At 46.5% G+C, this 14,253-nt stretch overlaps 1 protein-coding gene across 1 annotated transcript; it reads left to right on the top strand.

The window, feature by feature from the left end:
• The first annotated feature begins 2,380 nt into the window (after positions 1–2,380).
• LOC135400915 (organic cation transporter protein-like) lies at positions 2,381–14,220 on the top strand. The gene is made up of 12 exons (XM_064632924.1): positions 2,381–2,478; positions 3,629–3,715; positions 4,319–4,696; positions 5,146–5,249; positions 5,388–5,542; positions 7,494–7,662; positions 7,742–7,889; positions 9,336–9,427; positions 9,703–9,917; positions 11,764–11,945; positions 12,055–12,200; positions 13,977–14,220. The coding sequence occupies exons 3-12, from the start codon at positions 4,343–4,345 to the stop codon at positions 14,077–14,079; spliced, it is 1,668 nt and encodes a 555-aa protein (XP_064488994.1). The 5' UTR covers positions 2,381–2,478; positions 3,629–3,715; positions 4,319–4,342; the 3' UTR covers positions 14,080–14,220.
• Positions 14,221–14,253: the final 33 nt, after the last annotated feature.

The raw sequence follows: 14,253 nt of genomic DNA, 5'->3' as shown, positions 1-14,253 counted from the left end.
CACCCATCTACGTTGATGACACCGTTGGCCCGGCAGCAATGGTGTATCATGGGAACACTCAGTGGAACACTCCTCTATGCAGTGGACTTGACATTATCATTCAAGATGCCAGGTGGCTTCTCTGGTAGCTTCACGTCACTTGTGCATCGCTTACGGCTCAACGCTGCCTTCCCCCGTGTGTTTCGGTATGGGCTGGGTAACAGTAACACGATGCTGTGCTCAGCTTTCCATACCCCAGCTATACGATTCACCACATCATGGAGGTCTGTCATTGGCACACATGCGAAGGACGGTGCTTAGGCGCCAACTTGAGCTCCTGGATGTGCTCCTGGACTATTCAACTTGTCCAAAGCCTGTGGCCCATGCAGCACACCAGCGCATCAGTGCCGGGCACCTCGCTCCCTCTTTGTCCTCCTTCAAGCTATCGGCCTCCTCCAAGATTTCTAGACCTCCGATCTGTCATCTCTTCGTGCTCCCTCTTTAATATATTATCTCACAGTAACCTCTTTGAATAGGGTACGGTCCTGCGACAACCGCGGGGAAGCATTCTATGTCAACATCACTATTCATTCATTAGTTGTTTATAATGACCTGAAAGGTAGCGTAGCACCTTGCAAACAGAAATAGACGCCATTTAAAAATACAATAAACATCGCATCGGTAGACAGAGAGAAAGAGAGAGGAAAAAAGAAAGAAAGAAAAATAATTCTCGCCTTACCGTAACGCAGAAAGCCCCTTTTGATGACAAGGAAAGGCAGGAAAGATGAAGGAAAGAGACACTTGTGGATGTTACAGGTATGTATACCTAATGATATCTTTACACAACAGAAGGGAAAACAGAAACACCTAACCTTATATGGTTATTCACACCTGCCGTTCGGGTTCCCGTTTTCATTTCTCTGTTTTGGCGGAGGCACGCGAGTCATCGGTGCCTATTATTCGCGATAGTGTCGCCTTACACGCGTACACACGTTATCTTGCCCGCCATCCAGCCTATTACCTCTGTGACATTGCGCAACGTTATCCCGCATCTGCATTCGGTCAAGCTTTTGCCGTTTACGAAGCAACATCCCCTCAACTTCCGCCCGGACCTCCCTTGCGCCACCCATGTGGACACTTCACTACCCCACTGTACAAACGTCAATTCCGGGCCTTAGGAAAAAGAAGGTTGTGCCAACAGTTGTGGCCTGCCAACTGACCTTGTTCCACATCTACAGTCACCACCGGCATCGAACCCAAATATACACCGATGCTTCAGTCTCTCTAGTTGGGTCGTCTGCTGCCTTCTGCATCCCAGAGGATGGAGCTGAGCACGGCTTCAAGCTCCCTCTTATGTCATCTGCTGAGGCCGAGGCATTCGCACTACTGGCCGCTTTGAGACATGTCTCCTCGTGTGCGCCCAGGGCCTGGTCGATCCTCACCGACAGTAAAGTGGCTCTGGAGGCGCTGGCCTCTTACTCTGCCGCAGTCATCAGTGACACCTACACCACGATCATCGCCCTGCACTCTGAACTTGTATCACTGGGACACGAAGTGGTGTTCCAATGGATTCTGAGCCATGTCGGAATTTCAGGCAATGATCGTGCTGACGCTCTTGCTCGGCAAGCCCACGACGCTGAGCAACCAACTGTCTTTCCCCTTGCGCACTCTATGTGCCAGCTGAAAATCCGCCGCTTCACTGCCAACCGCACACAGCTCTTTCAGCAAGAAGCTATACGAACCAATGCCTTCCTTAAATCCATTGACCCTTTAATGACATATGCTGTGCCTGGCCGCATCCCGCGCATCGAGGAATCGCTGCTTCATCGGCTGCGGCTGAATGTGGCCCGAACTCCTCTCCTCCTATTTAAGATGAATCAGCACCTATCACCTCTTTGCCCAACGTGCAACGTAGAAGCCGATGTGCCACACATTCTCATTGCCTGCCAGCGGTACGAAGATCACCGATCGAGTCTCCGGCGCCGCCTTGCTCATCTAGGCTACCGAGAGCTTTCCCTCGCGTTGCTACTTGGCCCTACCCAGCACGCTGAAGTCACGTCTGCGCTGACACGATTCCTTCGGGAATCTAAACTCCTGGGCATTCTCTGATGCGTCATATGCGCAACGATTAGTGAAGGAGCTGTTTCTTCTGTATTTTTTATAATTTTCTGTATCCCAGCTGTTTCTGTCTTCTTTTGTTTGCTTGAAAGCATTAGGGAATAGCAAGCCCACACCGTGGCTAACCTTTCCCTTCTCTTTTTTCTTACTTTGCATTAAGCATATCCCCCCCCCCCCCGTTTTCATCTCCTCGTTACGGCATGCCATTTGCTCGTTCTTTTGCCGCCTTATCTCTGCGAGGCTGCGCGGAATTGGCCTATAAAGCAATTATAAGATTTTTATTGTTTGCACGAGTTGGATCACACTGCGAGGCGAAGTGTAACACGTGTCGACCAGCTACGCCTTCAGTGTGGTTGCTCCAACACCGTTGTAAGCACAAAGGTAAGTTTTTGTTAGTACTCCAACGATTAAAACCCTGTTGGCTTGTCACAATGTTGACGGAAGCAGTGTAGAGTGCCGCCACGTTGGTCATCTGTTTATTCTGATATTGACCACTGTGGTTAGGCACATGCGTTGGCTACGCCAAGAAAACCATGCGTATCTGCTTTTGAAGTAATATTCATTCGGCCTTGCATAGCCCTTTGTGTCCCTCCCTGGTACAACTATTGTACATATCGCGTAGCCCCGTACACTCTAAAAAAAGGAGTAAAATCAGGTTAGTCCCCTAACTTCGACATTTACTGCCCAGGACTGCAAAGTGTCACTGAACCTCGCAGATGGTCTTCCGAGCGCAACAGTCTACGTAAATATGTGCCTCTTGGTCAAGTTGATGGCATATAAGTCACACACAGTACCTACACACACAGTCACACACTGCAAGAAACAGTTAGCACTTCTTTCTTCGGAAGCTGTGCCCTATGTCTGTCGCAAGATTTTATATAACTCCACATACCACGGTAGGCGGTTTAATTCAACGTATTTTCATTCATGCATACGAATTTTGTACCTGCAAATCTTAGAGCAGAGCGTGGAATGCAATCCCCACTCTGTGACATTCATTTACACTGTGATATTGCATTTACTCCCTAAACGGACTAAATTTTATGGCAGTGCATTTACTCCCAAAAAGGAGTTAAATTACTCATTTTTTTCTTAGTGTGTATAGTGCAAGCGCATCATGTGCAGAACCGAGTACTCCTTCGTGTTCCGCAGCTTCTGGACATGGCACTACGGATTCTATCGGAGCTGCTGTAATATAGAAGGCATCAGCTGAAAAGCCTCTGTATCAGATTCCGTGTGAGACCAGTTAAAAACACTGCATAATGGTCTTACCGGGCTGTGGCGTAAAGTGCTCGCTCAATTAACGTTAATATTCCTAGATAGTAACCAATAAATTATGATGTCCTTGACGACGAAACCTCGATTGCCGCGGCATTATTTCATCCCCTTTATATCTAGTGACACGAAAGCTCGATAGGCCACTGTTAGTGGGAAGCCAAGCAGGACGAGCCAATAGAACGTCTTGAATTGGGCGAGCGAATTGAAGGGAGATGAAAACAAATAAAAACACCGATATAATTGGTGGCAACAGGCACACTTGCCACGGAGGTGCCACTTGCGTCGCAGGACTAGACACCAGGACATCTCCAAGTATTTTCCAAGCCGCCGAACGAAAGTAGTGAGTTGTAACTGCTTGTTCTTCGTTTCTTCCTTTTGCTTTGCACAAGTTATTGTGATGCTGCAGTGAGCCAAGTCTTACACACATGTATGTGCCACCTATGTGGCGTGTGCAACTATAAGGATATTCATAAACGTTAGCAAGAAGAACGGCAACAGGAAAAGAAAAACAAAAAGAAAAAGAGAGGAAATCCTGATGAACAGGGCCCTTTCGAATATGTCCCTCAAGAAGGCAGATATGTCATTACTGCCCGGGATTGCTAGTAAGGGCACAGTCGAAAGTATAACAACTTAAAGCCACAGATGGGCAGTCTGGTAGGGGAAACCATATCGTGGATACTGCCGACAGATATGTCAGATAAATTGTGTGTTGTCATATCGAATTAAAGTCCGTGCACTGAGACGTTGTAATAAGAAATAAGAATAAGTTACAACTACAACGATGACAGTAATTGCTGTTGTAATTTCTCTCTCTCTCTCTTTGACACGTACAACGTTGTACAAGATGTGTATTTGTTTCCCACAAAGTATCATAATCACAATATAAAATTGTTTTGTTTCACAAACTTTCATGCCTTTAAACATGTACATTCCTCTCACTCAGTTCTGCAGGTGTCCTACCGTTGTCATGAAGGACGTGCTAGACATAATTGGACAGTTCGGCCGTTGGCAGCTGTTCTTCGTCGTCTATGCCTCGTATCGTGGCATACTCACAGGCTTGAACAACATGGCCTACGTATTCTTTGTCACGGAAAACGACCACTGGTGTGACGGGCATCTTGGTGAACAACAGCTAACGCAGGATGAATGGAAGGAACGTTTTGTCCCCTATGACAAGGACATGGAATCCTACAGTCAATGTGAAATGTATCATAAGTATTACAACCAGACTGGACATGTACTCGTGGATAATGACACACTCGTCGCTTGCGATGCCTGGACTTACGCAGAACATCCATTTGGGAATACACTTACAACTGAAGTAAGATATTACTTGTTGTTGTGTTGACTGAAAATTGCCAGGAGAAGAAAGCGGCACGAGGGCAGGGCTGTAAATGAAACAAAGAAAACATGGTCTCCTTTTGGTCCTTTGAGGGAACAACGTGTACAAGGGTCTTGATAGATGCTCAATATAGGACACATTAAAGTGTCCTACCGGTAACTGCCGGTTAATGTTATTAATGTTAGATTATGTTAAATTAATGTAAGGTTAACGAATTTGCAATTTACGTGTCTCCCGTGGTGTGATTCCAAAACATTTTTATGAGATATATATAAATAAATATTCTTTCTAACATTAACTAGACAGACATTTCTCACACTCTGCAACTGCTAATCGAAGGCAATCTGTAACCACAGTGAATTAGTTTCGATCTCTAATGAGCTAGATTTGCCGTATAAAATACTCAAGCACTTTTTGTTGTGACGCAGTGGAACTTGGTGTGCGACCGGAAGTGGATGAGGTCTTTGGTTCAAAGTGTGTATATGGCGTTCCTGATGATTGGTGTCCTCATATATGGTATCATATCGGATAGGTGAGCATGGCCGTTTCCAGCAAGAAAGTCTTCCCCATTGCGACCATTGTTAAGGTGAAGGGAGCACTTTCAGGTTGTTGGATGAAGATGTATTAGTTACTCCTGCGTGATGACTTTCACGGGTACTCTTTGTCACAGATGGGGGAGAAGGCGGACTATGTTCATCTGTGCCCCGTTGCTCTGTGTAAGTGCCATCGCCACGGTCTTCAGCCCCAACTTGTACTACTTTCTTGTCAGCAGAATCGGTATTGGTCTTGGAATATCGGGTCTACAAGTAGGAGCATTCAGCCTTCGTACGTACCACTGATTCGTCTTTGAAGAAATTAAGAAAACTGCTCCTTTCGTCTCGTGGCATTGGCTGTTCCCTGTGTGGTTAGTGATACCCTCCGCGAGTTTCTGCTGGACGTGAACGATCGTCGTTCTCGCGCCACACCTACCGCACCGGAGCAGCCTATGCGCGGCGCAGAAGGGCGCGGAACGTCGGCGCGTGTAGCTTGCAAATTACAAATATATATGCAGCAATTTCTTTGCGTGGAACGTAATGATAGCTTGGTGTTCTCTCTGTCATTGCAACGCAACTAAATGCGACTGCTACTAACCATTTCGCGGCACTTTAAATTATCAGCGCAATTTCTTAGCTGTTCAGCGAATCACCAGCAATCATATCTCATGACTCCTCGTTGAATCAGCAGAGAGATCTCGGGTTATTTTTTCTTGACGACTTAGTGCTGCATCCGTACCGTTGAAGACCCCCCCCCCCTTTCAAAATCGTTGTGAACATTTGGAACCGCGAGTACTGCCACTGAGCGTATCCCACAGGACAGAATACGGTATTCTTTATAATGTTAATAATTTGGAGCAGATTTACACGTAGGATGAGTCAGCGTATGTCAGTGTGCTGACGGAGTGGCAAGTGCCTCAGGGTGGGACTGCGGAGAATTTGGACCACCCAGGGTTCTTACCGCCTAATGCGCGGCAGAAATCTTCAACATCTCCCACTTTGTGTTTCGAGGGCATTATTAAGCAAAACGCGGGCTATTTTTAGCGGTTATGACAATACGCAGAACTTATGCCAGATAAATGCCATTCCATGCAAGAGTTTCCTGGGGTACGTAGAACGACGTGCAATATAAGTTTGTAATTGCTCGCTCTATATAGCGAACCAGAGATACGAGGGGTGTTCAAGTCAAACCGGGACTTTTCATTTTTCGCAAAAGTAAAATGAACTTACAGGCGAGAAATTAGTTTTATTTTGCAACGTAATCTCCAGCTGCACTAATGCACTTGTCCCAGCGTTTCACGAGGGCTTGGATGCCAGCAGCGTAGAAATCCTTACCGGCGCGTAGCAGCCATGATCGGACGGCATTCTTGACCTCGTCGTCGCAGCTGAAGTGGCGGCCCCCAAGGGACGCCTTCAGTGGTCCGAAGAGATGGAAATCGCTGGGGGCGAGGTCTGGACCGTAAGGGGGATGTGGCAGCAACTCCCAGCCAAGTTCCTGTAAGGTGCGTGTCGTGAGATGCGCGGTATGCGGGCGTGCATTGTCCTGTAGGAGGAGGACTCCTTTGGTGATGAGGCCCGGCTTTCCGAAACTGGAGGTGTTCATGAATGATAGTGTTCAACGTTCCCACAGAAAGGTCCGTCTTTCGAGCCAGTTCGAGGCATGTTATCCGACGGTCCTTGAGGATCAGGCGCTCCACAAGTTGGATGTTCTCAGGAACTCTGACACAGGGCTCTGAGCCGCCCAGGCCGGGATCGTCCTGCACTAATGTACGGCCGCCTCGGAACCGGTTACACCACTCAAACACTTTGCTGCTGCTAAGTGTATTGTGGCCATACTGAGCCTGAAGTCTTCAGTGAATTTCAGATGACTTTACGCCTTCATTCGCGAGAAACTTCATGACAATTCGCTGTTCTCATGAAAATTCGCTGTGCGCTCACCTCGTTGTCGGCCATCTTGTCCAGCACGTGTCTTCTGTTTTGCACAAACTTTGGACCACCACGTGGTGAACGTGGAGGCCTGTCGCGTGTGAAAATAACGAAAAAGAAGTAGCGCGAGCCATTTGTACACTCAGGAGACAGAAAGTCCCGGTTTGACTTGAACGCCCCTCGTAGTAAATATATGTACTATTTCTGATTTTTGACAGGTGTTAGTTGAAACCGTGACAAATCAGATAAGGGGTCGTGCAGCATTATGAGCACGTCTGATCCATTTAACCTTATCTTTTCCCCTTTGATCATCATAGTGGCTGAGACTATCGGACCAAAGCACCGAATTGCCTTAAATATTTGTTACGGCTACGGATGGTCAGCTGGAATGCTTCTGTTGCCTGGCATAGTGTGGTTGGTCCAGGACTGGCGCAAAGTTATGATGGTGTCCGCAGCATTGAGTATTCCGATTGTACTATTTCTTCCGTGAGTTTCGTTACAATTTCATTGGATAATCCTGCATGAGTTTTTAATTGTAGCTAATCTGCAGACATTTATGTTGCAGGTGGGTGTATGAATCTCCTAGGTTGCTCCTCACCACAGGAGACAGGGAAGCAGCAGTCAAAACAATTAAGAAAATTGCACGTTTCAACAAACGCAACTGTGACGAACTTGAAAAGAATGTTGAGCTCCTTATCGAGGAACGGAAAATGGTACGTTGAACTTCCCTAACACAAGGAAGGTGAAATGGTTTATCTGGGCACACTGAGTTTTATTGATTATTTTGGCACATCGACGCCAGTCCAAACGTAATCAAATACTAACAGGCGAAAAATGGGAGAAGTCTAGCATTCGCAAGTGAATAAAATAAGTATTTAAATTGATTGAAGCATTTATTTTACTGAAAAAACAAGCTTTCGGACGGAGCTCGTTCTTCATCGGGTGCGATACGTGCGCACCTGATGAAGGACGGACTCCGTCGGAAAGCTTGCTTTTCCAGTAAAATAAATGTTTCAATCTCTTTAAATACTTATTTTATGTTTCAGGGTAAAGGGCTCTTTCCCACATTCGACGCTTTGCTGAGAGACACCTAGAGCTTGTTCTCGAGGCAAGTATGGCCTCGGAGCAAGCTGTAAGTGTCGCTCTCTCAAATAGTGAGGATAAGAAAACGCGCGAAGGCGTTCCGGGTGCATGGAGTTCGGACGCCCTGCGTACCTTTTCCTGTTGTAATTACGGTACCGAAAGCATGGTGTGGTTCTGTTCGGTACCGCAGCGTAACCACATGAAAACGTCGGGTCTATCCTCACTGTTATTGTCGCAAGAGGGAGGCTCTGTCTTTTCTGTTTTCGAGAATGTTTCGAGAATTTTCGAGTTTTCTCTTGGCCAATAAGGAGACTCCGTTTTCTATGACGTTGTGGATGCTGTATGATTGGTTTCTTCCAGGTACCCCCCTCGCGTATAGTGCTGCCTGCGTGGAAATGGCCAACACGGAAATGCCAGTGTATCACATTGCTAGGGGATGTCGCGTGATTTGAGTGTGAGACAGGGAGAGGGCTGTACGCTCCACTGTGCTAGTAAGAACGCGAAGGCAGAGAACAGCGCAAGGTTCTAAGCGCTCTTTTATAGCGCTATGAAACATGGTGTTGTATGTGAGAACAGGTCTGAACTTATGGCCTCTTCTTCCTTTTCCTTTTTTGTGAATAGTAAGCCTCGTGGCTGGCGAATTTTCTCTTCTTTTTTTTTTTTTTTCAGCGGTTAAGCCATATCTCCCCCCCCCCCCCTTCATGCCACGTAAATACATGGTGCCACACTGCAACTTCCCTTTCTCTCCGCCTCCGTGATGCACTCCCATTCCAATCACTTGCAGCCTAATACAATGCTTCAGTAACCATGTGATAGTGTCGCTCACGGTCGACTGCTTCCAGATTCTGACTCAAATGCGGCTTGTAAAAGATTCTGTCAGCCGTCTTTTAATGCGCATGCTTTTAATGCGTCTTTTAATGATACGCATGAGCCTGTGAGCAAACAGATAATTATCTCGTTCGCAACGTGGTCGGCCACGACTAACCTCCTTGCGAATTAATGTTTACAGGTGAAACTTTGATTTCCGCGTTACAAGTCTGAGTCTGCGCCTTATAACGTCCTTCTCTCATTTTTAGGGATGCGCAACAAACAAGCAGAGCATTTCTATACTGGGATTGTTTCAGTCGCCAATGCTACGAAGGAACTCCTTGATGCTAGTGGCGTGCAGGCGAGTACCATGCAGTAGAATACCAAATAGTTCTCAGTATCAGCTTCGCAAAGCATTATTTTTTCACGCCACAGACCAAACCACCTTCCATGCAATCTGCTTATAGGAGAGTTTTATTCCCATGGCGATCAAAGGACGAGATAGGGAATTAATGAAAAAATTCTGCCACAGGAATGAAGGCTTTCAGCTTGAAGATTTCTGTGACGCTTGCCGGTTTTAAAAAAATAATGCATCCTTTATTGTACGCCAGTTCTTGAACATGGTACTCTGCGCAGTTTCATGTCCTACATCGTATACTATGGGTTCGCCAAATCATCAACTACTATAGGAGGAAATCCTTACGTGAGCTACACGATGTCAAGCCTGCTGGAGGTAATTGGATACACTATCTCTCTCGCAACGACGAAGTATTTCCGTCGAAGGATCACTATCGTCGTGAGCTATCTGCTGTTTGGTGCCACGCTGCTTTGGATGGCTCTCACAGCAAAGGGTGAGGGCACCTTGAACTATGTACTGTGATTTTATTCGAGATGCCTGGTTGCAACGGAGAGAAGCGGTGAAAGAATCGTATCTGTCACGTTACCTTGATCTATCGATAAAGAAGCGTTCGTCTGTGGTTTCTCCGTGCAGTCGCAGGGCTACTCCTTTTTCCCTGCTGCTAAAGACTCTCAGAGCGTGGGCGCGCTGTTAAGACAGGGGGGAAGACACAACACGAGAAAGGTAGCACTGATTGGAAACAACCCAACGCCACCTAGATGAAGAGACCCTTCTCTTCCTCCGTCGCTACGCTTCAGCCAATCGCCACAGGCTTCCTGTGGTTGGCCCTCCGGGTGATGACGGTGCGTGTCCATTGCTGCGTCTGTCAAAAGCACGGCCGTGGTTCTCAAACTCCTGAAGTGTCACTACGCCTAGGTCCCGTGTCGTACGACTCACGTCGGAGTTAACTTTAACACCTAGCAGAAAGCAACGCCTTCGTAACGAGGTTCATCTCCTCTAACTGTTAATAGAGTACCAAAACACCCTGCGCCGTTATTTCTACTAAGCACCACTAGGGTTCGCAGGCCGGAATGGCGTTCAACTTAACTCTGATGCGAGCTGTACGTCCTCAGAATCCTCTCGTACCGTATTTGCACAAAACATGATTTTGCCAAAATACGTCTCTATATGTAACGTGGAAATAATATAAACTCAATTTCTAGTTTTGAGAAGTACAGACGTCATCTGGCGCGCTATTTGCACACGCGACTGGCGACATTGCTCCTGGAAGGTCGATTTCTGTCTCTTCCTCATGTCTGCTGGCAGTCTTCCAACGGGCGGAGGGTGAAGACGTGAGCTGTTGCTAGGAGACCGACGCCATTGCTCGCGGTGACGTCACTTAGGTAGTCGGGGGGTTTTTACATGCTCTTCGCCACGAAAAAAGATGTCCCGGATTTTCCGGAATGCTACGTAACACGGGGTTTAGCGGCATGCTGGCCTCCCCCGGTCTTTCCCGGCATGCCGGTTGATGCGGGGGAATACGGTACACGTGGTGAATCCGAAACTATGAAGTTGTGCGGTTTCCTTTGAAAACTACTGAGAGGGTGTAGACCACATTTTTTTCTGTGTTTTGCGTACTGAGTCCCTTAGAGAGGTTTATCTATGTGCGCTTGATGCATTTTTGTAGTCCGTGGTGGCACTTTAACGACTAGGTGACGTCGTTTAAGCTATCGGAGTTTTTCTCCAGGAGGCGTTGGCACAGCTAGATAGGCATGCACAAGGATAATACGTCACACTCCAGTAACTGTCGCAGGAGCAGAATAGCTACAGAGCGGGGGACTTTGTAGGTCACCGTCGCAATCCGTTCTAACGGAACGAACTACCAACATAACTGGACGAGCATTTGCATACGCTTTGCTAGGCGACTTGGAAAACAAAGTACGAGAAAATCTAATCTTGTATGGCTAACTTGTCGGTTCAGCGCGAGAAGAAACGCCCGCAGTCCCCCGACGGTCTGCATCCCGTGGCAGTTGTGTTTGGGGACGCAGGTCCGGCGTGAATGGGTGGGGGTCAATCGGGGATGGAGTCCCGGGTCCAGGGCCTCTTCAGAGGGCCGCACGACCCAAGGCGCGTCGGTTCTTTGCACCAGGGACTGAGCCGACGCGAGTAGGGGGGGCCCGGGCAGGACTCATCCCCGGGGCTCGCAATTTCTCTAGCTGGCCCTGTCGGGTAGGTGACGAAAATGCACTCAAGTGGTCATTTCCTTGCGACTGTTTCAAACAACACACGTATTGCTGAAATGTCATCGCATTCATCGCAGTTTTATCCGTATAGCATCATAGTGTTTGCACTGTTTTCAGAAAACCTTGGACTACGGATAACGCTAATGGTGGCTGGTCGATTGTTCTTTACAATCGCTTTCACGACAAAGTTTGTATTCCTGAACGAAATATTCCCAACGGTTGCTAGAAGCGGAGGATTTGGGCTCTCCACGACGGTCGGACGACTAGGGGCTACCTTCGAGCCCTGGATAAGGAATGCCGTACGTTGCTAATTACTTCGCATTCGTATTAGTTCTTTTTCTTTTCTTTTTTATGTGAGGAAAACTGCGACCTATTTCAATATGCAACAATTTGTTTCGTCTTCCATAGCTTTCTTCGCTTGGAGAGGCATTCGTGTTGGCTGCGTACTGCGTGATGATCTTGACCATTAGTGTTATCTGCATGATGTTTCCCGAGACTTTTGAAAGGGAACTGCCGGACACTCTGGAGGAAGGCGAAAAAATGTGCAGAAAAAGGTTGGGTCCTCGTTGGCACATTAATTCGGTGCCCCTTTATTTTTTTAGAGGGTCATCCGATACATACAACGTTGGCTGAGAGGTTGGTTATGACTTGTTGGTTATTGTTACTCATGAAACGCCGCTACATCATGGTTAGAAGGATGAGTGTACCACGAGAGTCTTGGCAAAGGAAATTCAAGCTACACCGCAAACCTGCTCTCGTGATTGTTTTTCGGCGTTCGAAGTAATTATTACTCTGCACTGAGAACTACCTCAGATGAAATGTTCTCTATGCAAATATCATTGGCATAAAACAGGTGCTATCTTCCCCTAATATTCTCCTGTAAGTAAGATGCGGCGAAGCTGCACCCATCTGTAGGCCACTGTTATTCAATGGTTTCATTACCACCAGATCAATGTAATACATTTTCTTTATATATTTGTAGTCCCAAATCAGCCAGAACGGTTATACTGTTTTTCGACTAGAAATTTACAAGCTGGAACAAGTGTAGCGGGTCACTATTTGCTTTCCGAAGAATTGCAATTTCCATAAGTCGTTGAATTATGTTTCCTGGTGCTTCCCTTTGGACAGACATGTACGTATCTTGAGTATTGTATTTGAAATACAGTAATTTAAATACTTTTTTTCAGTATTTTGTATCTTGCTAAATACTTTTCAAGAAATGTATCTTGTAATCTAATTTACATACTTTTTAAAAGTATATTTTCTCCTCAGTATTTCAATTACTTTCATTATTCTGGCTCATAGTCTCGTGAGGATTTTTTCCCGAAGTTCCCTGACGTTTCCCTTCTCCTCATCCTACCGATGACAGGTCAGGGTAGGGCAGTCAAGAGATGACCTCACAATTTTTGTTCTCTCTGCGTGTACGGAATAGCAGGACGCATGTTAATCCTCCTGGATGTTCTATACTCATGCGTGGAATGGGATACCCTACGACCCTCCTGTGACCCAGAAACAAAGCGGGACTTGTACCTCTGGCCGGTTTCCATTGAAGAAGTGGCTCTCAGGTCGATGGTCTAACCGCTTCTGCAATTCGGTGAATTCCGGACCTGCTTTTGGGATATGCCATTGACCTGAGTGTTGACCTCCTTCAGCTTTGAAAGATACCATATAGGGAGACGATTTCTAAGGGATGTTTTCAGTCACTGTTGGCTGCGCGCATGATTACATCTCAGGATGGAGCCCCACACGAAGGCCATTACTTCCTTGGCCTTATCTGAGGCCCTATTTCGAATGCGTTTCCGAAACAGAGAATAACGGCTATAAAGGCTATCGTGGTGTCTGTTCTTTATGCAGAGTACGAAAGTATCTTGTGAGTATCTTAATTACTTTTTCAAGTATTTAGTGTTTTACTCTAAATACTTTTATTCGTAAGTAATTTGTACAGTATTTCAAATACATTTTCGCTGACGTACTCTGTATCTTATTCCAAATACTTTTTTGCGGTATTTTGTACAGGTCTGCCTCTGGATCATATATCTGTATAATTTCTTGACAAGATGTCTCTTGGGTACAAAATAAAATAAAATGAGACATACACCTATTACGGCGTTCATGTGGAAGCACGCTTGTAGGTGTAGCGCCGACGCTAAAACGTATTAGTGCGTCTTTTGTACCATGATGGAGCGACGTAAAGTGAAGGACGCACGAAACACACAGTGGCACGAACCGTAACCAACCGGTCCAACAACTACTGTAGCACTAGCATAAAGTACATTCGGTTGGGTTCAATGTGGGTGCTACACTACTCATTTCATTTTTCATTTCTACAGGGTTTCCTCGAAAGAAACAGTAAGAAGCGAGATGGAGTTACGCGACACAACAGGGCAGCTTACGGCCGAGGACGTCGATGGCGACATGGTTCACAAGTGTTGACAATGTATAGCTACAAGTGCGAGTACTTATTTTTGAAGGTGACTAAGATTTTTTTTAAAGATGAATTTATCGATAAAAGAAAGGGCTGTGGTAGAAGGTTATGTATGATAACAATAAAGCACGAAGCGCAGCGAAGGGTACCATCCTCTACCGCAACCGTCCACTGTTAACTTG

This window comes from Ornithodoros turicata, chromosome 7 (genome assembly GCF_037126465.1).
Source record: "Ornithodoros turicata isolate Travis chromosome 7, ASM3712646v1, whole genome shotgun sequence".
Classification (NCBI taxonomy): Eukaryota; Metazoa; Arthropoda; class Arachnida; order Ixodida; family Argasidae; genus Ornithodoros; species Ornithodoros turicata.
This window is presented reverse-complemented; position numbering and strand designations above follow the sequence as displayed.

Coding starts and splice junctions, on each gene's coding strand:
- LOC135400915 (XM_064632924.1), top strand. CDS start 4,343: ATGAAGGACGTGCTAGACATAATTGGACAGTTCGGCCGTTGGCAGCTG. Junction 5,543..7,493: donor AGTAGGAGCATTCAGCCTTC/GTACGTACCACT, acceptor TGATCATCATAG/TGGCTGAGACTATCGGACCA. Junction 9,918..11,763: donor GATGGCTCTCACAGCAAAGG/GTGAGGGCACCT, acceptor CACTGTTTTCAG/AAAACCTTGGACTACGGATA.